We start from the raw sequence: 23403 nt of genomic DNA, 5'->3' as shown, positions 1-23403 counted from the left end.
GGTGAAGGAATGATAATGAGACACGGAGACGGTTTTCGAGGAGATGCCGGGATGTCGGTTTTAATAACTTAGAAAACATTTATGTTACACCAGTACTACGGTAACAGTACAACAGAGAAATGGAAGGAGCCGCAGTCACATCCAGTTTGAACAGTTTAAACAGCTTCGGCGGCCGACACTCAGCACATCGCGTTCAGTGGAATGATTTCAGACTAGAGGCGTAAAAAGCACATTTTAACCTGCCTTTAATGCTAAACAGGTGAGTGGAGGGTCAGCAGAAGCTTTTACTGACACACGGGACTGAAAATTAATATAAACTCAGATCACTGCAGTTCAGCATGGAGGGGATTTTCCAAAACGCACTTTAAATCCAACACAACATGATAATGAGACAAACCGTCCCGCAACACCTGAACAAGCACGGAAAGTACCTGAAAGAATATTTACCAAGAGAGCTGGCGGTGAGCTTCGGCCATGAGTGAAGTATTAATGATGCCACTTTGGAGCTTTTAGGGAACAGAGGTTCTCCAGCAGGAAGCTAAGCCTTTTCTGAAGCTCAGGAACAACAATAACAGTAATATCAGCTTCAAAAAGGATTTTAAAAAAGACTAAATAAACCATCTGCTCGCATGTGACAACCTCCCAGTTTGCATCTTTATTATCTTCACCTCAGATATTTTGGATTCTTTGACAGTTCATTTAAAAATAAAAAATGTCTCAGGCATTTCCCGTCTGACGTATCGGCGTCTGTGCTGTTCAAGAGCATCACTGGACACTGATTATTCTGTGATGTGTTTAAAGCAGAAAAATCGAATCTTTCTTGAACGTCGAAAACTCTGTTCATAAAAAGAAGAACCAACAGGAAACTTTATTTTAAAAACATGAAATCTTTTTGTCTTTCCTTCCGTTTCTACTGCCAGGTAGGAACTTTTTGTAAATTCCTGTATTTAAAAATAGTTTCAAACTTTTTTGATTTAACCAAAGCTGTGACTTTGTCCATTAAAGAGTTTCAGTTCAAGGTGAACTGGGGCTGCACTTTCCTGTAATGCCACTTTTATGCAGAAGTGAGTAAGCGTAACCTTTATTTAACCAGGCAAGTCATTAAGAACAACGTATTTACAACGAAGGCCTGCGGGAGTCAAGTGGACACGGTGGTTTAAAAAAAAACAAAAAACAACAACAAACAGAAGCACACGTCTGAAAAGATCTCAACACAACTGCCAGTAAAACACTGCCCCCTGCTGGTGAAGTTTAGTTACATGTAGCAGAGGGTCATTACAAAAAGCACCTTTAAAAGGTGCCGTTTGTAAAACTGTCAGTTTAGAAATACTAATAAAAGTTAACAGCACAACGTAAAGATGTAACAGCTGCGACGTTAGCTTTGTTCTGAGCGTGACCGCTCCAGCCTCTGACTGTGACGTCCAACCTGACAAGAAGTAGCTTTGCTCAGACAGCCGACTCAGGTTTGTGTTTATCATGATGGAAGCGGACTCAGTGGCCTGTGTAGTTTTTACGCATCACACCTTAAAAAATATTTGAAGCTGAAATCATGAAATCATCCAATCGGAATCATCATTGCTGAATTTATCAAACCACTTTGAGAAATGGATAATCTGTATAATGTTACAAAGAGAGGATATCCCTAATATGGTCATCTGTGGCAGAGATGCCCCACCCACCTGCCATTCACGATGGGCAGCCAATCAGAAGAAACTTAAAGTGGGCGGGGCAAAGACAGCTCATTTCAGATACTGGAGCTGAACTGAGGCCCAGTGCCAGATGAATACCGGTTATTATGAACTTTGAATCATGCAGAACAGGCCCGCTGTGCGCCATCAGCCATTTATATAAGGTCTCAAAGCAGAGTCATCGTGATGAACATACTAATGCATTAAAAAAACATTGACTGGGTTTGTATTTTTCCATGTATTTCCTCCTGTTGATATAATTATCCATTATAACTATATTACACTGAATTTTATTTAGTATTTGGGTAAAATTAAGTGATTTTAAAGAATCCAAAAACAGCTGCTCTAAATGTTTTTACACCTCTAAGAGCATTTTGAGGTGAACTCTGAGTAGTTTGATAAACGCAGGCCTGAAGTTTAATCATCATCTGAACTCTAAAGAAAAACTTTTCAGTGCCAAAAAAAAGTCTCGGTAAGGTCAGCGGAAATGTTTGAGTCCAACTTTTAAAGGTGAGCTTGGTGGAAATTGGAAGATAAATGGAGCCTCTTTTCATTAACAGCAGGTTAAAGCCCTGACAGTGATTCGACTGTGTGCGACGGTTAAACAGAAGCTGACGGAACAAAACTCTGATTAGTGATCGGTGTTCGTTTTCCTCCCCTGAGCCTCGGTCAGAAATAAAGATTTGTTCCTCCTTAAAACGAGGCGTTCAAACTGTTAAAACGCTCCGGAGACGCGGGGCGGGACTGAGCCGTGAGACGGGGTTTTACTGGTGAACGGGCTCCACGCTGCTCTGATGGAACTCCGCTGCGGAAACAAAAACCGCTGGACGCCGGTCGATCTGCAGGTCGCTCGCAGCAGCATCTCTCCTCCTCTCCTTCGTATAGAAAATATAACACTATATTTTACAAGAGGACTAAGAGAACAGAACGTCTATTATCTTACAAGGAACAGGCAGAGTATGTACAGCGAACGCGCCGGCACAAGGACGAGAGGAAGCCAGACACTTTGGATCCGAAGCGGTGACATGGAGACGGAGCTCGCTACAGATTCAGAGTCTATATTTACAACGACTTCTAACCTCCGTACGATTAAAAAAGTTCCAGGATCGGTTAAACCCGGTAACAGAAATCTGATTTATTTGGTTCCTCAAAGCCTGGATTAGCACAGTCAGTGTTCACAGACAGCTCGAACAGTTTAAGGTAACACAAAATGAAACGGCAGACGTTCCCTCTTCAGTCTTAAACTCTCACATTAGGACAAAAGTCAACTTTTTCTGTTGAGCTTTTAATAAACAGATCACAGAGCAGATGATGCTTTGTGACCTTTAACCCTTGGAGCTCTCCGTCACCCTAACCTCAGGACTTAAAAAAAGGACAAAATCATCACTCTCACTGCAAAAACTCCGTTTGTACTGAGAGATGTCTTTTTTTGCTGGGTTATAATGAGGCTCGTGACTGAGGCCTGGCAGGTAAAAGCGAAGAAGAGGAAGGAGGTGAAAATATGAATGAGCTGATTATAGAAGGCGATGAAGGACGGCGGCCGACTCACGTCATTCACAGCTGTTTAAGGACCTTTTTCTTTCCTACAAATCTGTGCAAATTAATAACAAAGTGAACTGACTGGAGTGAATGATTCAATCGGGAACGCTGAAGGATCGAGACAATCGACCAATCACAGCCGGACATCATGTATCGTCGGTTACACTGAATGTGTAGCCGTGTAGACCTTAGAGCTGCTTTGAAGAACCAAATGATCTTTGTGGAGCACAAACGGTTTAATCCGACTTTCAGTTTTATCTGAAAGTGTCAGTTTCATGGACCAGCTGCAGGCTCTGATTATTTTTATCTCAAATAATTACATTTTTTGGGGCATAACAGGCAGTTTTTTTTCAGTAGTGGTGTTTCATTTTTCTTAACTTAATAAGAAATTTGAAAAGTTACATTTATTTAGTGTAATTAACTTCACGTCGTCCACCTGCAGTTCCTTCGTAGCTCACTGCGGCTCTGCATCCCACACCGAGAATCACTGTTTTATAAAATATCATTAAATAATGATTAACCAGTTTTCTAAATCCTAATATTTATATATAAAAGTTTTGTCCAAGCGACACTTCAAACCCACAAATATTCAGCCTCGAGAGAGTTTTCTCCGACCGTCACCTGATCCAAAGTGCTCGCTTTGATGCCGACGCCCTCCTCGGTGCCGGCTCATTAAGTGCTATGAGAATGATGAAGTGCTTTAAGATGAAACACACGACAGACGAACCGCCCCCCCCAGCTGTGATGGTGTCACACGGACCTGTCGGGTGGACGGTGAGGTGGAGCCATCCTGCTGCCGGGAGGCGTCAGCTCCGCCCGCCCGCCCGTTATAAAAATGGGTAACCATGAGTTTCTGTTCCAGCGTGTGACTGTGGACAATTGCGCTCTAACACAACACGACGGCGAGGAAGAAGAGTGAGGAACGTGAGTCAGAGTGAGATCCGGGCAGTGGGCGAGAGGCTTGAAAAGAAAAAGCAGAAGAAAGACGCGAGCGTTGTGCACGCACACAGCCATCATGACTGCAGACTGTTCTGGACAGAGTCTCGGGAGTCCCTCTGTTCCTCCTCCTCTCCCTCCCCCTCCTCCGGATGTGAGGGACCGTTGTGCCTGCCCTGCCTGCCCGACCCTGCAGCGTCTCTGGGCTCTGGGCCTCTGGAGGTCCGATGTCCATTTGGCGGAGACAGGCTGCGGCCCCTCGCCTTTTCCTGAGCGTCGCTGTCAGCTCTCCTCTCCCCCGTTGAAGATCTTTTGGTCACCGTCTTCTGTCTCCCATCCTCGTCGTCCTCGTCCTCCTCATCCTCCTCTTCATCGTCATCTGAGTCGATGCGGTTCAGTCTTTTGCGGACCGGACGATCCTCCTCCGATGACGACTCAGAATACGAGTCGTCGTCCTCCTCGCCCTCCTCCTCCTCCTCGTCCGTCGAAGGCCGCCGTTTCTTCAGCATCTGGGCGAGCCGTTTGCGCCGCTGCTGCGACAGGATCTCTCTCCTCTTCCCCCTCCCCATCTTCTCCGGATCCTCCTCTTCCTCTCTGTGTGTTCTCTTTAACCTCCTCCGCTTGTCTCTCTCCTCCTCGGCCTCCTCTTCCTCCTGCAGTCTCCTCTTCAGCCGCCTCCTCCTCTCTCCCTCGTCCTCTTCGTACCTCCTCCTCCTCTTGTCTCTCGTCCTCCTTGTCCGGAAGTCTTCCTCGTGTCTCCTCCTCCTGTTCACTCTCCTCCTCTGGTCATCCTCCTCCTCGTCTTCATAATCGTCCTCCTCTGAATCTCTGGAAGACGCCGACACTGAAGGAAAAAAAGACAGAAAAACTCACTATGAACAAAAATCAATGAATCCTAAAATCAACAAAAGGTAAACATTTGCTTATTGATAGTTATGACACTACCACCTGCTGACTTACTGATGGATAAAGTAAGATAAATGACATTTTTTCACCATTATGGAGATAAATCTGGAAAATAACGAGCAGATTTGTCCTTAAGGGCGACTGAGCTGATTAAAACTCGTCTTTACGCTCTGATGGTGACTGACCGTCGCTGTAGTCGCTGGAGAGACGCTCCTTGCGAGGCCTGCCGTGGCGCTTCACCTTGTCCTTGTTGGCGGAGGCTCGCGAGTCGTCCGACGACTCCGACGTTTCGCGGTAGTTGACTTGTTGGCGCTGGCCCCGCCTCAGGCCCCGCCTTTTTTTGTCACTGTTGCTGTCCGTCATGTCGCTGAACTGATCCGAGTCTGAGAGACCAACAACCAACAAGTGAACTAGTTATCAGTGAGACACCTTTCCCTCTGTCTCCCTCTGATTCACACACATGTATTCTGTTCCTATCTGAACCTCCCCGCAGATCACAGTCACAGAAACTCCTGCCTGACCTCATCTGTCAGCGAACTACTCAGAGCCGACCCCCGATGTAATCCCACCTCCACCTTTAAACCATCCGTCGCTCCCACTGCACACCTGACCGCTGCCTCTCTGTACTTGTGCATGTTCTGCATCACCCTCACTTCGCTCTTGGCTTCCTCACGCAGCAGCACAGCTTCTCGCCATCATCTGTTTTCTCCGGATCCACAAAGACACAGCGCAGCTGCTTCTGAGCTTCTCTAAACTTCTCCATCAACACCCTGAAAGCAAACCTTACATCTGCAGAGCTCTTTCTCAGCATGAAGCCAAACTGCTGCTCACTGCCTGCCATCTGTCTCACATCTTCCCTGTTCTGGAAAGTCCAGGATTGTGTTAAATGTGTCGTTATAATTAACTATATTTATAGTTTCCCGATAATTGTCTAAATATTTATTTAATCTACTGTTAAACTTCTTTATTCAACTAAATACACACAACTCAGTCTGTAATAAAATCAATCAATCTCACCCATCTCTTCCTCGCTTTCCTCCTCTTCCTCGTCGGAGGAGCGTCTCCGCCGCCGCCTCAGCCGCTTCCTGCCCCGCCCACGGCTCCTGCCGGGTCTGTGTTTAACCACTCCTCTCAGCGCCTGTCTGGGGCGAGTTCTGCTATCCCAGCTCCCGGCATCACTGCCCGCGTCTTCGTCTTCCTCCTCTTCGTCGTCGTCTGCTCCGGATGCGCCGAAATCTTCGTCCTCTGAGCTGTTGAGAGGAAGAGGGGGATAAATAAGCCGGCAAACAAGATACGAGTGAGAAATCTGGAGAGAAGCCGCTGTGTCACCTGTTGCTGAGCATGAACTCGTCTTCGCTCTCCGCCGCCGTGCTGTCGCTCTCCAGGTCGTTCAGTCTCCGCTTCTTCCTGTTTCGTGCAGCGTGAGTCTGGCTTCTAATTGGCCGCTGACTCTCCTTCCCGTCCTCTGACAGGCTGGTGGGGAGGTCTTTGCCCCGCCCCGCTCCTGAAGCGAGAATAATGCACGTGAGTGCTGAAAAATCGACTTTGGGTGAAAGTAAATGAAAGCAGACCGGATGTTCTCATTTATTTCATCTGTTCATCCTCAGTGCAGCCCCTCAGCAAACAAGCTCCTCCCTCTTTAAAACTGCTTTTTTATGATTGGCTGCCCCTCATAAACTGCCAGACATGCAGTCTGAAGTATTTGTACATACAGTGATTAAAATAATCCAAAATTTGAAAGTCAAAAGAATAAAACTGTGCTAAGAATGTAAAAGAGAACAACATTCATATGAAGACACTTTGATATATAAACCATGTGAATGAGTATTTAACTGGGATCTAAAAGAAGGCCTTACTGGGCCTGTAGTTCCTCCACTCACCTCCACAGAGGTCCCTGAAGTCCTCCTCTATGGCCTCATCAATGGCATCATCAAAGTCATCAAACCTGGAACAAAACAGCTGATTGAAGCCTCTTTCTGTCATTTCACTTTTTTTCCACACGTGTGCGGGTCATTAAATCATCCTGCAGCAGCGTTATAAGAGCCTGGTGGCTTGCAGAGGTCAGCAGCCAGAAGCATAACCCTTCCACCCATCACCAGAACTCACAGCCACACACGAAGGTGTCGTCTTCGTGGCTTCTGCTCATTGGAACGATACATAAATACAGCCACCATATTGCCTCCCAATTAATGTAAATCAATGACGGCAGAATTTTCAGCTGGTTTTTGTTGATAAACTGAACTAAAAGTAGTTTTAAGAGTTTTTTTTTAATATTATACTTCAACAACTGAGAGTCAACTGTAAAAACCTCGTCCAGCACCTTGAACACCCCCAGGCGACACCCACCTGTAGCTGATGTGCTTCCTGGTCCTGGTTGATCGCCTTCCGAGGTTTTTGCTCTTTTTGGAATCCTTCTTCTTCGCAGACTTCTCCTCTTCCTCCTCGTCTCCCTCCTAGGAAACCACACAACGTTCTTTTAAATGCTCCACAGTAAAATCGAAACTTCTACAGATTTAAGATGCAGAAGATGAAACGCAGTGTTTATGTGAAAGCAGGAGAAAACAGCGACACTGGGGCGAGAAGCCGTGTTTGTTGCATGTTGATTGTGCCTTACATACCTTAGTAACAGCTTTGATTGTTACATTTGTTTGGCACTTTTTGATTTTTTTTCCAAACATTTCAGTGAGGAGAAAAATTCTAACAAATGCAGATATTTAATTTCCATAGTCTGAGGAAAAAGGAAGTGGGCGGAGCATCATTCCAATGAAGTGACGAAGAGGCCGTGCTCTTCATGTACTCACAGGGATGATGTTCTCCACGCTGATTCCTACGTACACCAGCCGTTCCCTCCTGACAGATAAGAACAGAGAAGCTGTGTCAAATTTTTAATCCGGTATGCTGATCACAGCATTTTCATCCAAACGTGTGCGTGTGTGTGTGTGTGTGTGTGTTTACCTTCTCTCTGCTCTCTCCTTTTTCTTCAGAGCGCTGTCCAGATTCTGCAGTTGTTCCTCCAGTTTCTCACACAGCAATTTCTGAACAGAGGAAAAACAAACCACCGCAGCTCTGTCACTCTGTGATCTATAAATTATACACTGATGTCGACTCATCGTCCTCACCTCCCTTTTAAACTGTTTACACAGTAAGCCAAGCAGATGGGCTGGTCTAAGTGAAACTACTATGCTTTTACATATTTCCTGGCAAACATACACCATTATGACAGATACGCATAACAAACGTGGACCCAGTGTCAAATAAAAAGCTTCAGCCTGCTTTAAATTCTTTGTTCCAGACAGTTTTTTTCTACACTTGGATCTGTATGATGTCAGCAAACATGGATCCTCCTTATATGGTCATCTCAAGTTCACAGCTCAGGATGTGACCATGGAAGCTCTGTTTACGAGGGCCAGCCAATCGAAACAAAGTCTGAAAGTGGGTGGAGTTAAAAGGGCTTGTTTCATGGGGCCGTTACGATGAAACTGACTGATGCCATTTTAGCTTCTTTATTTCTGTGATCTGCTGCGTTGTGCCGACGCCGGGTTGAAGACACGAGTGTTAATGACACAGAAGCTCAGCGAGTCTCAGGTTACAATGAGTTAGGGGTGGGAATCACCATACATCCCACGATACGATATTATTGCAATTTTTTAAAATATTTTGCGATATTCAGATTCTGTACATAAAGGTAAACTTTATCAATATTCATTTTATCTAATATCAAAGTCTCACACTCAGTCTTTCTCTCATTTCAGTTTGATTGTTGACAAACTGAACGGTTTGTATTACAGTCTAGTCCAACTTAACTGAATCAACCATCTGGTACAATTATAGCTATTCTGAACTATGCAGTTTATGAAAACTATGCAGCCCCTTCAGCAACTGAAGAATTTGAAAGTAAATTAAAACAAAATATAATTTTACATTAAATAAAAAAGTTTTAAACTTAATTAAAATAAAATATGTTTATTGCTGCCAAAAAAAAGTTAAACACATTTGGACAGTGAAGGAATGTCAGGATTGTTGCTCAGAAAAAGGATCAACATGCTCTGAAGTCAGAGCACAAAAACCTTTTTTGTAACAAAATATCGATTTCTGCTGCCCCTGTATCGATACATTATTAGCAAACAAAATATCAAGATACTACACAGTATCGATTTTTTCCCCCACCCCTACAATGAGGGAGATTTCTTTTCTTCCAGTTTTAATTCTTCTCCTCTTTTACAAAAGCTGATCTGGAGCTTTTGTCTGAGTGGCGAACGACACAGTGAGTACTCGCACCCCAGCACTGGTAAACTGGTATGTAGCTGCCACAGTCAGCATACTGAGGCCCTCAGTGTGAGGATGAATTAAGGAGAATTATTTCAAACTGTGACTCATGCAAAGCTACGCTGGATCCAGGCTTTTGTTAACTGGGAACTTGTTAATGTGGAGTTTATATTCGCTCTTTGTGAGCTAGCATCAAGTATCAGTACAAAACTGCTTCCTCCTGTCAGTCATCTGAACCATAAACAGGACTTTGGGAGTTATATTCTCATCAGCAGACGTGATGGAATCAGTCCATCCTCTCAGTGTCACACTTACATGTTGGCAGGGGGGACAGAACCACTCTCCATCAGGGATCAACATGAGAGGCGGCCGCAGACAGGCAGTGTGGTATCCACTGTCACACGAGTCACACAGCAGGATCTAAGGACAGACACACACACACACATTAAACTCCACACAAACCAGCAGAGATGACAGCTTCTATCATTTATGGTTTTATTCAGAGAAAGTTATCAAACATCTGCTTTGCAGCCTCTGAGTTTCTGTCCGTGTCTCTGTCTTTTAGGCATTATTACCAAATTCTTTCAGAGTGCAGCTGCAACTGGTGACAGTTTACAAACAACACAATAAAAACTGAAAAGGTTTCAGCAGCATTTTAGGTTCTGCACAAAACTATATACTCAGAGTAAAGAGACGCAGACCCTCGAATTATTTTTAGAAATGACTTTAAGGAAAAACAATGCATGATGGTGAAAATGCTCAAGTTGGAGTTTGATAACGGGGCGTCACAAACTAATGAGTGACGTCATTCTGGCTACAACCATCTGGTCTGCTGACCACACCCCCCAAAAGACTTGCAGAAGATTTTGGGATGTTGGATTTCCTCCCACTCAGACTCCTGAGCATTAAGTCAGGATTATACTCCCACACACGTGTGCACACAGACTGCAGACACCTTAAACAAGTGTCTTCTAGTGTCAGCACAGCCTGGAGGATGAGCTTTCACATTTATGTTCAAGTCATGAGGACTAAAGCAGAACCTGGCGCAGCGTCCAGACATCTCTGTATCTGTAAGCACTCACGCGAGCGCACACTCACCAGTTCGGGGTGGTTGGGCAGGCCGCAGTGAGTGCAGGCATCCTCGCTGGGAATCTCCTCGGATTTATACGATTCCTCCTCTGAGTCGCTCCCTCCTTCGCTCTCCTCCTCTCCCCGTTTCCTCCCCCTGTCCTCCACCTCCCCTCCCTCGTTAAGTTTGCGCCTCTTTGTGCGTATGTTTGACCACCGGGGGCGCCGGTGCCTTCGTTTACCCTGGAAGTACAGAAAGCCAGAGGGAGAACAAGATGGTCACAGAGACGAAGAAAAAGAGCAACAAGGTAAAAATGACCTGACAGGAACTGTTACCCTTCGCTTCCTTATCTGCTCGACAGGTTCAGTTTTTTTGTCTTTCTTCGTAGCTGAGCTCTGCTCCTCTTCATCCTCTTCATCCTCATCCTCCTCCTCTTCTTCCCTCGTTCTGGTGGGTAGTGCATGTTTTTTCTGTGGGTTCTTCTTCTGGCTCTCGGCCACCTTCGAGCTTGGCCTGCAGGTTGGCAAAGCAGATGATCTTCAAGAAAAGAGGTTTAGATGGGATGAATTTATCGTCACAATCAAACCGACTGCAGCTGAGAATAATGGACAAAAAGAAACAAACATTACTGTGTGATCCCCCAGCTTCGTGGATGTTACTGAACACGTACCTGCAGATCCTCGCAGACCTCCTCAGCGGCCTCCCTTCCTCTTGCGTCTCCAGCTCCCTCCCTTTCTCCTCCTCCTTCATCGCCTTCCCCTTCAGCTTGTTTCTCCGGTGGGGAGGAATCTTGATCTTTAGCCTGATTCCTTCCTTCTGGAGCTCAGAGGAGGCTTCCTCCAGCAGTCCCTGCCGCTCCTCCGAGGCCTTTGCCTTTTTCTGCTCTGCTAACCCACCGTTGACGCCCTCCTCCTGGTCGTCCTTTTTATCCTGTTGGTCCAGTTTCGGAGGTGAAACAGAGCTTCCCGATTCTGCCTCCGCTTGTACTAAAGTTCTTTCATTCTTCACTCGGTCGTCTTTTTTTAATCCCTCTGCCACACTGAGCACAGACACCTCCCTGCTCCTCTCCTCCCTCTCCTCATCCTGCCCAGTCTTCCTCTCCTTGTCCAGCTGCTCCTCTGTGGTGTTTTTACCCTCATCTTCTGCTGTCTGCCTCTTGGGTTCCTCTGCATTCTGAGACAGCGAGGAAACGCCAACAGAGTCCATCTTTGTGGGTGTCGGAGCCTCCGTTAGTGCATGAGGAGGAAGAGGAGGAGGGGGAGGAGAAGAAGTGGCAGCTCCCGCTGGTGTCTCCCCTTCTGTAAGGCCCTTCCTCACCAACACTGACTGCCGGCTCCCTTCACGTTGTTCCTCCGCCGCTCTCAAGTCCCGGACATCTGAATTTGGCCCGTTCTGTTCCTGCTGCTCGGCGCCAGGCGCTCTGTGACGCTCAGATGGGCTGCGGATGACTCCTACGTGACCCACCACCTGACCTACTACCCCATTTTGCCCATCTTTGTGCGGCAGGACCAAAGCTCTCCCATTGGTGAGTTCCAGCCTTGATGCGCTGACGACCAGATGCGGCTGCGAGGCAGCTGAACCACCAGGGGGCACTAATGAGTTAGACAGCTTGGCCTCCCTTCCGTGACCGTCCTTGGCGTGGATCACTGACGGGTTACAGACAATAATACTGCTGCTGTTGGTCTTGTTCATGTGATTGCTGTGGAAGCTTTCTGCGAGCTTGAGCTCCCTCTTCTTCAGTGGTATCTTGGCCTGCTGGCTGCTCCTGACGACCGCTCGCTCCGCTTCCTCTTCCTGTTTAGCCACGGGCGCCATGACAACAGACACTGTGTTCCTGGGGGCGTCGGCGTCCCTCGATTCTGATTTGATGACTGTGGTGATGGTGCTCACGCGGTTATCAAAGACAGACGGTTTGAGGAGCGTCTTCTCCTCCTTCACCTCAGTATCAGCGTTTTCCTGCTTGATGGGCGGCGGTGTGAGCTCCTCCTTCACCTCTGCAGAAAGAAAAAAGACTTGAAAGATGCACGCAGTTAGGTTGGTTAGGTAAATCGGCAACTGGCGACCTGTCCAGGGTGCACCCCGTCTCCCGCCCTATGGTAGTTGGGATAAACTCCAGCCTTCCCGCAACCCTGACAAGAATAAGCGGAAGACGATGGATGGATGGATGCAACTCATTTTGATTCTTCAGTCTCTTTCGGGTTGCTCGTATTTTGTTTTGATCATTTTGTATGTCCTTGTTGGGCATTTAGTGTGTCCTTCTAATGGTTTTGCTAGTTTTGGATAGTGGATGGAAACATGTGATCAGTTTCTTTCACCTACATACCTGGCCTGGTTTGTTTTTCTCTGTTTTGAGGGTCAACCTTCTTGCTGTCAGCGTAGTCCTCTGAAGTCTTTGAGGCCTCAGGGTTGGTGCTTCTGATCGTCTCATCCCCTGCATCAATATGAAAAAAAAAAATACAATAGTTTGAATCAAACGTTTGTTTATTATAAAAGACAGAAAAAATCTCAACAATTTTTGCCGTTAAAATATCTTCTGTAGGGTCGAATAATAACTTATTTTTTTTATGTGGTGAGATGCGGGATTTTATACATTTGTAGACTAAGATCAGCCGCTGTGGGCTGAGATTATTTGTTTTGACCTGTGTTAGTTGGATTTGAGATTACTCAGTATAATTTTTGCCTCAATGGAAGTTATCGTTTCGCTGTTGTTAAATCAGGAATCTCTCAGATTTTGGTTGCATGGTTTTTTTAGACATAAAGTGTAACCTTCAAATTAGGGCTGTTCGATATAACGATATATATCGGATGACGATATAAAAACGTCTATCGTTTCATTTTACGCTACCGTTTGTTTCGTGGTGTCGCAAAATAAACTGTTTACGGCAATATTTTTTCATCATTTTGATGGTGACTGTAGTGGCTATATTAATTTCTTAAAGTTCTCTCTTTCTCTTATATTTAATATAACCACACTACAGACGGACAAGCGCCTGTTTTTATGCGTTGTCGTTAGCAACAACGACGGTTACACCTTCGCGTGTCCGCTTGTTTATGTTTCACATAAACCTTTCACAATAAAGCTCAAGATCCTGTTGAGACTTTTCAAAATAAACTGAATCACGTGAAAGAGCAGATTATTTACGGATGAGAATCAAAAATGAGCCGCCAGGTGCTAGAAAATAAACCTTAGATTCAAACGTTAGAACAGGCTTTTCCCCGCAGCACGCCGTGTAATAAATACTCACAAAGAAAATGGCGGCCGTTACAACTAATGTCTAAAAATGTATCGTTTCATGCATCGGTTAAAACACTCGACTCCAGCTACATGACGCGCAGCTGGAAACACTTCACACAAGTGGAGCTGCTCAAGATTCACAGAATTTACAGAAAATGTTACATTTTTGTGATTTATATCGTTATTGAACGATAGAATTCTTATATCGGGATATGAGATTTTGGTCATATCGCACAGCCCTACTTCAAATGATTTTGTACTCCATTTAAACTATAAGGTTATTACTACCATGCATTTACAAATCCTCTGTGCACTGATGAAAGCTCAACTATATAAACTCAATAATCCAGCATACCAGCTTCTTTCTGTGCAGGGCTGGCACTCCTGGATCCAGCCTGGTTCTGGTCTCGTTCCTGATTGTGGTTTGGATCAACCTGAGCCTTCAGCAGCTCCAGAGCCTCTGCCAGGTCGTTGCGAGTCCTGAGAGGATGGACGCACATAAGAGTGTAAGCAGAAAGACAAACACGAGACAACCTACATAACTTCAGCCTGAGACAAAAGTACAACCTAACGATGCACTTCCAGGTGGATCCGTCCAGATCATCCTGCTCCTCCGTGTACAGCCGGATGTTCTGCTCCTGGTCCAGCTGAAGCCAGTACATCAGGCCCTGCCGGTCCCGACCTACAGGCTGGAGACGCATCTTCTCCGGGTCCTCGTCGTTGACCGCCGTCTTGAACTTCAGGTTTTCGTCAAACTGACACTCGCAGAGGTACTGAAGAGTGGAGAACATCAGTGTAGTTAGCGCTTTGTCTGGAGAAGTTTCAGCCTTTTATACAAAGTAAAGTAGGGTGTCATACTTTCAGGATGCTGGACTTGCACTCCATGGACATCTCCTGGTAGCCCTTCTGTTCCAGCTCCCATGCCCAGGTGCTATTCAACTCCTGGCAGACCTACAAGAAACAGTGATTCTGTTAGGATCAAGCTTTCAGTTTTAACTGCGTCCCTTACCCACTGACTGACACGTTACCCTTCCTTCCTGACTCCTGAGCTCATGTCAAACTCTCACCTTAGCCAGGTATTTTTCCCAGCGGTCAGCAGACACAGACCTCCCCAGTTTCCTGAGCAGCTTCACGTGGAGCTCCACGAGGGGTTTAGGAACTGGAAAACACAGACAGGGCGATCAGAAACACAACACAGTTCATCGTAATGTTCCAGAACCAGTGTCAACAAACATTCACCCCACTGAAGTGGCCTCGCTGTGTTATTCTGGTATCTGAACCTGATCTCTCACTTCTCTGTGTGCCATTTCTGAGCTCAGTCACTCACAAACTGTCAGATAGTGCTTACATTCGTATGGCATGTTGACAAATTGTTAAATTATTTTATTTCTCAGCAGCCAAAGAAAGTGTTTAACACAAATGTTCCCATTTTTTTAGTAGGAGGGTAAAATATGCAGTAACCATATCTGCAGAAAAATCCTTTAGACAAATCAAAAGCAAGCAGATTTTTAGTTTATGCTAACAACCAACCACAGCTGAATATCAATCTAAACAGGACAACCTGTAAACTGTGAAAAGACAAAAACAGCTCCTTTGACTGGCATGTACCACTTCAGATGTAGGGGGGGCTTTTTAATTCATTTTTATCAAAAGCTGCGATAAAACCAGGCTCACCCGACCAAATACACTGCTCACTGGGCCGGTTATCATATATGGCAGCTTCATTTTTCTTATCAGCTCTGCACCGAAACTCAGTCCAACTAATAAATGTTTACTGTGTCACAGGTACAAAATAAATGAGCGAGGCAGCTACTTAGTCGACTAAATGTTTGATTTTCAGGGAATATTTCAGCCAACTGTCAGCCCATCACATCAGTGGGTTAAAAGCCATAAACTGAGATTCTAAATGAAACATTATTACAGTTTTATTTCATTAGTCTGAAGAGTGGCTTGGCTCGTTTCACTTCACGTCTTTGTCGTTTGAAACTGTTTAGTTTTTATTCATTTCATTCTTTTTTATTATTGCTGTCAGAGCCATGCTGTGTTTGTGTCACAGATCCTGCCACCAGTAGGGGGCGCAAGAAAGTTGCAAATAAGGCAGAAGTATTTAATCAGCAAGTTTACCTGAGACAGGTGCTGCAGGAGAGAAAGCACACTTTTTAATTTTTAATTCTTTCAGGTATGCTAAATCACACATTTAAATAAAAAATAAAAGAATGAAGATCTGAGATTGATTGAAGAAGGTAAGTATTAAACTATATTTAAATGATATCTGGATTTAAACTGTGGAAATGCTTCATTCATTTTGGCCATTTCATTTTCATTGCATGCTTAAAAAGATGTCCTGCTGTCACAGTAGGGACCATTTACTTGGTCATTAGAAATATAGTAGAGTACTCTTCAGGGACTACATTTAACTGGTTTAATCATCATTACATTACAAATAAAAACACACTCTAAAGGCAGACAACTCACAGACATCCCAGACTCAATAAAACTACCAAGACTCAATCTAAGGATGTTTATTTTTCTTCTTTTTTTTAGCAATTAAATTTTAGTCAACAGTGATGTTGTTGCTCTATGTCAGCGATACTAAGTTTAATTAGCATGATTTCTGTAGGGAAAATAAAGAGTTTGCTATTACTATCCTGTTGACCTTTATCTTACTCATATTCAACTTGGATCCTTTTTTAGTGTTAATGATTAATTTTTTTTAAATGTGGAATGTGAGTACAGTTACCAGGTTTTCCTCTTTCTGTGGAATTCCACACCATTTTTAATCCCCGGGCCGACTTATTACACTTTTTAACAATACTAATACTTGTACTTATTCACTGACTTGGTTTTAATTTTCTTAGCTGCTGAAACTGAAGAGTTTTCCAGATTTCAAATAAGTAAAATAATCTTTGTATTATTATATTGAGACAATGACAGGCTCTAGTTTACAAAAGTCAGGTGAGTCTCAGGAGAGATGTTTGGCGTAAAAGGAGAAGCGCAGATCTGTGTGCATCTCAGCTGAAAAACAGAGATGATCAGCAGAAATAACAGCACACTCACATCACACCATAACGACAAACTTTTGCTTCTATTCATGTCTACTGTGTTTGCTTAGCAAACACATTAAGCATGAATGTTCTTCACATTTCAACACTAAACCTGTAAAATCCATAGTTTGCTTATTTTCTATGTTATAAATACTTTATAGTTAAATATATATTTAAATATAGTTAACTGTGTGTGGCTCTAAACATGTTGCTATTAACAGTTTAATATGAACAAATGGTAGGGTAGGTGTAATAACTTCACCTTGTCTGTGAATAATTTGTATTTTTTTCCATTTAGCTGAATTTGTGAACTTTTAAGAGCACAGTGTCTTTTTGACGTTCTAAGACTGCATTACAAAAATACAAATAACCTGATTTTAGCTGCAGTTAAATACAGAATAACATACTATATTAAATTCTAAAACTACCTCTCAGCACTATTATTGTGTCACTATTATCGTGCTTTGTCTCACATTTAGTTTGTTGGGTTCTGCTTCTGTTAACCGTTTGTGTAGACTAAATCTATTTATAACTTTATTATGATTATATTATTATTGTTATTATTATTTGGGAACTCAGAAAAGAATGGAGATTGGGTCAAATACAGCCTTAAGACATATTAAACTGGGCTTTATGGAAGTCCTTAAACGCCCGAGACTCGTTGTGTGGTCTAGTGTGAGGCTTTTACGCAACTCCAAAATTTGGGGGAAATTCCAGTTTTCTCTGTTGGCACGGTAAACTGACAAAAAAAATCCCAGAATCACATTTAGAATTCAGATTAGTAATGGTTATTACTTATTTCAACAAAAATACCAGGGATACATTACTGATGACTACCATGGACATTTTAGTTCTTATGTTTATCTGAACGCTACGGGCTAATTATACGCTAGTAAGCACTAGATCTAACGGTCATTTAAAGTCACCAGCGAATAAGAAGCGATTTACAAAGCTACTCATTCGACAGATATAATCCTGAAATGGATGTTTATTAAATCCTAACGTGGTGTGTTAAGTGTAGCGGTGAGTCTTCTACTTTTATTAAAAGTTGACGAAATAATTGAAGCTAACTAGTTAGCAATGGCTGGAATCTGCGCCTCCTGCGCATGCGCACATTTGACAGCCTTTCACTAACGGCCAAAAAAATAACATCCAGTGTTTTCAGCTAACGTCGCCGCTGTGCGGTGACAGCGGTCTGAAATAGCCACTAAAGCTGTAATACATACACACAAACAGCACCGATAACCTACTGGACACTGCTGTCAATTCAGCCCGCCTGCCAGTGAGGCAGCCGGTGAAAAATTACACCTGACAGCGCTCCGGAGCGAGCTGGTTGGCTGTGTGTGTGGTCACTGCTGCATCATGGCTCCCACATCAAGTTTAACGTGAGCGGATCAATAGCAACCTCGACACAATCATCGATAACCTGTCACCTGATATCAACTAAAACCCCGCGGGACCCCGGGCCAAATGTCGTGCCCCCGGTCTCTTTCACCTAACTTCAGCACAGAGTCCAAACTGTTAAATTCAGAGCGTCTGCTAGCTCTATGTTAGCACGCCAGTGTTTTCCAGCTGCCCGAACGTTTCCTCGGAAACTGGGGAGTCGGACTCGATTTCTTCGAGGAGAAAAGTGGCTCTAACCGGGACCCGAAAAAACGCCACAGCCGATCTGAGCTGCCTAAACTCTCGGTGTGATGCTGTCCTGCTGGGCCATAGACACACACACAGGCGCACACACTCCAGTTTTCGTCATCTTCATCGCGACCGTGACGACGATGGTGATGGTGGTTGTTGTGGTGGTGGTGTTGGCCCCCTTCTTTGGCTTCAAGTGTCGCAGCTTTCCAGCACTTCTTCGCCCCACCGCCACCGCCACCACCACCACCACCACCAACACCAACACTACCATCAACCGAGCTCTCACCTGTAGTCGTGTCCCGTAGATATCTCTCCATTTGCGGGAAAGTCATCTCGGGCAGATCCAGCGCCGCTCCGTACCGCTCCAGGAACGAGCAGACCTCCGCGAAGCTCGGGCAGAGCGGCGGGCCGGAGCTCCTCAACACCGCCGGAGCAGCCATCTTTCCAGGCGGAGAGAAACAGGAGGGGAGGGCTCGGCTCGCTGCTGGGATGCGACTGTGTGCGAATGAAATGAATGGAGGGAGCGAAGCGTCCACCGGCGTCAGGCTGCACGGAGGGAGAGCGCGGAGCTTCCGGTCCAGACTTTCACAATAAAACATCCAGGTTATGAAACAGAAAAAATATATACTTATCTGAAAGGTTTGAACTTATTCTGTGACAGGGCCAAAATATCAAACATAATTTATAATAAAACCACGTGGAGAATCTAAATAAAATAAAACATGGCACAGAGTCGCACTGTTACATTAAAAGACACAAAACGAGGAGTTCTGTTAAAAAGAATAAAAGCAAAGAGGTCAAATAAAGAGATGGATGAATAAAATGTAAATATGATACAACAGGGAGTTTAATAATTAGAAATATTAACAAATAGAAGCAGGTGTGGTATGAGGTGATAGAGATTTCTGCCCCCTGGCAGCAGAGCTGAAGTTTCTCCAGGAAGAGGATTATTCATTTATCATTTATAGCGGTTCATGATCTCAGTGTCTACAGTTTACTAAAACTAAAAAGCAGGAAAGAAAAACATTTTTTAACTTGCTGAATTTAAAAAGAAAAATGACTGCAGAGAAAGTGAAGTGAACCGTAACACCAACAAAAGTATATAAAAGAAAAGAAAATACACAGGAAATGTATTTTGTTTTAGTCTGTGTCAAATTTATCAAACACAATTAAGCCCGAGAAGGGGGATACATGTGTGTTTGAGACAGATGTGGGTCTCTATTTACATCATCTGTTCCATTCACATCTGGCATCTGACTCATACGCCCCATGTTATGACTGAAGAGATAATAAAACGGAGGAGTGATGACGTCGCTCCAGAAAGTGACTCTAAGATGAGAAACAGAACAAAACAAATCTCAACTTTTTGTAGATTTACTTCCCTGGATGATTGAGAATGCATCAAGAAGAACAAAACAAAACAAAAAATCTATTTAAAAAATACAAAAACAATAACTCATACCCATTTTAATGAACCAGCTTCTTATTTGCACACCTTGGGAACACATTGGCCCCTTTATGATCTCAAAGTACCCACACAACCTCATGATTGCTGTGCTTATGTTATAAAATCTTAATATGCTTTATTCTGTTTATTTTGCTTTGTTGAATTTCAGATTCCAATAAATTATAACCGTATTATTACTAAATATGTGTATTTAAATTATTATTTTATTATTGTTTACCTTAGTAAGGTCAATGTCTTGATACGTTCGGTTTCGGTTTCCTGTGTGGTTTTAGGACTTTTCCACCTTTTGGGATTAATAAAGTGTTAGTTATCAAAAACGTTATATCGATAGTCACTGAAAGAGAGCGGACAGTTGAGGGTTTCTTTTTCCCTCCAGCTTCTCGGGTATGTTTTCTAGTGTAACATCCTCCCATTTCCGGCGCATTTGTGCCCATTTCACTGCAACTTGACGCAGCTGGAGAAGTTTGGGAGGACCGCGGAGGGCAGAACGAGAATCCCCAGAATTCATAGCGATAGACCAACATCAATATGACTTCAAAATGGTTTTCGTTCTGACGCCCCAAATATTTCCAGAGCAGAACAGCTCATCTCAGATGGCCACACTTCAGAAGAGGCGCAGGCGCGAACCGGGAGCCTGACGCAGGCACAGGATCCCGGCCGCTCCTCATCACTCTTCTCCACACTTCAGCTTGAAGAGCTGCTTGTTGTTGCGTTTCTATGAATCAGTGTTTTTCCTCTTTGCCACAGAGCTGCTGCATGCTGCGCAGATCCACAGTCACGCCGCCCTGGAGGATGCTCCCTTTACGGGCTCCGATCTGAGGCGGAAATCCCAGCTCACAGAAACAACAAATCGTGCCGGGGAGGAGGGAAACTCCAGGGTTGATTAAGACTTATAATATCATCATTTCTCTAAATGAATATCGTGACCAAAATAATTAAATTTACTGACGTTACTGGATACCTAATATAGAAAATTTGTCGAGGAAAAGAAAAAGAAAGGACGGCAGGTGGCGGTACAGGTGATACTCAGTCACCTGTGTGTCTCTCTTGTTGGCAAATGAATCGCTCTGAAAGCTGAAGAGAGAGTTTGTGGCCACAGCTCTACAACAGATAGACAAAAAGAGCAATTACACGATTTTTAACACGATATTATAATTTTAACTAGTAAAATAGCAACAACCCAGCATTTAAACTGTGCCACAGCCTTCATCCGAAGGCTCCCTGAGTGCAAACATTACGGACCAGTCACCCTGTTTGAACGCTAAGTTATGTCCAAGCTACACATGAACCCATCACAAACACACAGAGTACTTCCATTCAAAGCACAGACACAGATGAAGGCAATCATGCCAGACTTTTTAAATAGAAAATGGGAAACAAGAGGGAAGTCGAACTCTTTTATTAATATCTTTATATTTAAGAATCAAAGGGATTAAAATAAAACACCAAATTTACTCAATCAAAACACAAGCTGCAAAGATTCAAGCAGAGAAAGTGTGTTTTAATTTAATTCTATTCAATTTTATTTATATAGCTCCAAATCACAACAGCAATGCTTTATATTGTACGGTAGACCCTACAATAATACATACAGAGAAAAACCCAACAATCACATGACCCTCTATGAGCAAGCACTTTGGCGACAGTGGGAAGGAAAAACTCCCTTTTAACAGGAAGAAACCTCCAGCAGAACCATGCTCAGGGAGGGGCGGGGCCATCTGCTGTGACCGGTTGGGTGAGAAAAGGAAGACGGGATAAAGACATGCTGTGTTTTAATGACTGGGCTGGTCTGTGATTAGCTCCTGTGAGGGACCCAAGCAGTGAGGCTCAAGGACAAAGTGTGGAAGCTAATTAGATTTTAATCAGATAGAAGAGTTATGAGAAAAATCCCCCAAACTATGAAGAAAAGTAGTTGTTAAGTGAACAGGTTTAAAAATGAGGTCAACCAAACACAAAGGAGGGGAAGCTTACACAGCAACTGTATATAAACCTGAACAAATGGACATATTAAATTAATAGATAATAAAACATGTGTTCCTTTATCATATTTATTACAACCAGAACATTTTTATTACAACTCGTTAACTGCAGATCCTCTGCAGGGTTTTCCTTCCCAGATCCTCTGCAGTTAACGAGTTCTTTGGAGCTCGGAGAAAACATACAAAGTAAATATGATTGTTTTAAGTAAATGTGTGCACTCCTCCTAGAAAACTGAATATATTATATGAAAAACAAAAAATGCCTTTAGTTATATCAGTGTTCAAATAAAAAGTCATAATGGATTCTAAACTGTGTGCATGTGCAGCAGCAAGTATAGTTTCCTAACATCACGTGCATATAAAGATGTGTGTATATGATTGTGTGTAACAGCAGCAGGAATACGTTTGGTGCTGAAGTGTCTTCACTGTGCCGAGACTCTGCGCTGCCGTCCTGATGTCAGAGGAGAGGTGTTAGTCGCTGTTCTGAGAGCAGCATTGTCTCCCAGGTTTCCAGCGGTTTGTGAATGTCTCCTGTAAAGCTTTGTTTCTGGTTTGTGTGCAGAGATGGTTGTGAGCTGACATACTTACTGGGCCAAATCATCCAATGGGAGCCCTGCGCAGGGGCCCACCCAAGAGCTGAGAAACAAGCAAGCAAATAAATGAAGAACTAGAATATTATTTCCTGAAACCTTTAAGCTTGAAAGTGTATAAAAAAAAATAGGTAGAGTGCAACAAAATCATTCATGTTTCCACTGCACTGCCAAGGCCATTAGTCTCCACCAATCTGAACTTAGTGTGAAGCTACAGTCCTTCCAAAATGAGTCACATAGCAGGAGCTGTTTTAGCAAATGAAAGGAAAATGAGAACAAGAGGAGAGAAAGGCCGACTGACCCACGATTGAAGCAGCAGCTCACGATGCATTCACACTTATGGAAAAAAGCTTCATTTTCCATCTGATATCAGCTACTTTAAAGCTTTTACTGAAGATATTTTTGTGCCCTAAATTTTTGCAGGTGAGGTGCTCTGATTTATGTACTCATATATTCTATGTGTAATTATTGATGAAGGGGTGGAAAGAAATGAATAAACTCGGTGAGGGCTCATCAAACTTTGTACATTTGTGTCATGTACATCAGTCCTGCTGGGTGTCCGTGTCTTAATCAGCAGCAGCAGGCCTGCAATTTAAAATGTAGTCTTTCACACTTCTTACTGAAGCAAACCGAAGCTCATTCTGCTCACTTTTTATTAAAAACAACTTGACCTCTGACCTGGACCTTTGTAACAGCACTGGTCTGTATGCCTGCTGAGCATGCAGGGACTGTCTACAAAGTCCAGCACTGAAATACATCACAGATGGCTGCCTCAGCCTACTTCTTGATCAGTGCTTGCTCATAAGGGGTCATTTGATTGTAGCGTGTTCTCTGTATTATTGTAGGGTCTTTACCTTCATTATAAAGCACCTTGAGGCAACTGGTGAATGAATATCTTAAGAATCAACCAATAAACACAGTTTTAGTCATTTGTATGACTTCTGGAAACAGAAAGCAGACTACCCTCAGTTTCACGATCCCTCTGAGAGTGTATAAAAGTTAGTGCTGTATCCTCTGGATGAGCAACTAACTCTGATGTGTGTAGCCT

General features: G+C 43.7%; 1 protein-coding gene across 2 annotated transcripts; it reads right to left on the bottom strand.

The window, feature by feature from the left end:
* Positions 1 to 39: 39 nt before the first annotated feature.
* Positions 40 to 18900, bottom strand: rsf1a (remodeling and spacing factor 1a). Of its 2 annotated transcripts, none has more exons than XM_087851236.1 (18): positions 18605 to 18900; positions 14707 to 14798; positions 14498 to 14590; positions 14207 to 14412; positions 13995 to 14119; positions 12728 to 12835; positions 11075 to 12398; positions 10740 to 10941; positions 10434 to 10646; positions 9651 to 9755; positions 8025 to 8104; positions 7871 to 7919; positions 7416 to 7522; positions 6950 to 7014; positions 6399 to 6573; positions 6087 to 6319; positions 5255 to 5452; positions 40 to 5007 (listed from the first exon to the last, which is right to left on the bottom strand). In XM_087851236.1, exons 1-18 carry the CDS (start codon positions 18756 to 18758, stop codon positions 4241 to 4243), a joined length of 4296 nt encoding a protein of 1431 aa, XP_087707362.1. In that variant the 5' UTR covers positions 18759 to 18900; the 3' UTR covers positions 40 to 4240. The 2 variants fall into 2 exon arrangements, with proteins under 2 accessions (XP_087707362.1, XP_087707363.1); XM_087851237.1 differs by having other exon boundaries at positions 10740 to 10923; positions 11081 to 12398.
* Positions 18901 to 23403: the final 4503 nt, after the last annotated feature.

The sequence above is a fragment of the Neolamprologus brichardi genome, chromosome 14 (assembly GCF_056152115.1).
Source record: "Neolamprologus brichardi isolate AB-2024 chromosome 14, ASM5615211v1, whole genome shotgun sequence".
Lineage (NCBI taxonomy): Eukaryota > Metazoa > Chordata > Actinopteri > Cichliformes > Cichlidae > Neolamprologus > Neolamprologus brichardi.
This window is presented reverse-complemented; position numbering and strand designations above follow the sequence as displayed.

Coding starts and splice junctions, on each gene's coding strand:
- rsf1a (XM_087851236.1), bottom strand. CDS start 18,758: ATGGCTGCTCCGGCGGTGTTGAGGAGCTCCGGCCCGCCGCTCTGCCCG. Junction 12,836..13,994: donor CCCTGCACAGAAAGAAGCTG/GTATGCTGGATT, acceptor ATATTGATGCAG/GGGATGAGACGATCAGAAGC. Junction 5,008..5,254: donor CTCCAGCGACTACAGCGACG/GTCAGTCACCAT, acceptor TTTTTCCTTCAG/TGTCGGCGTCTTCCAGAGAT.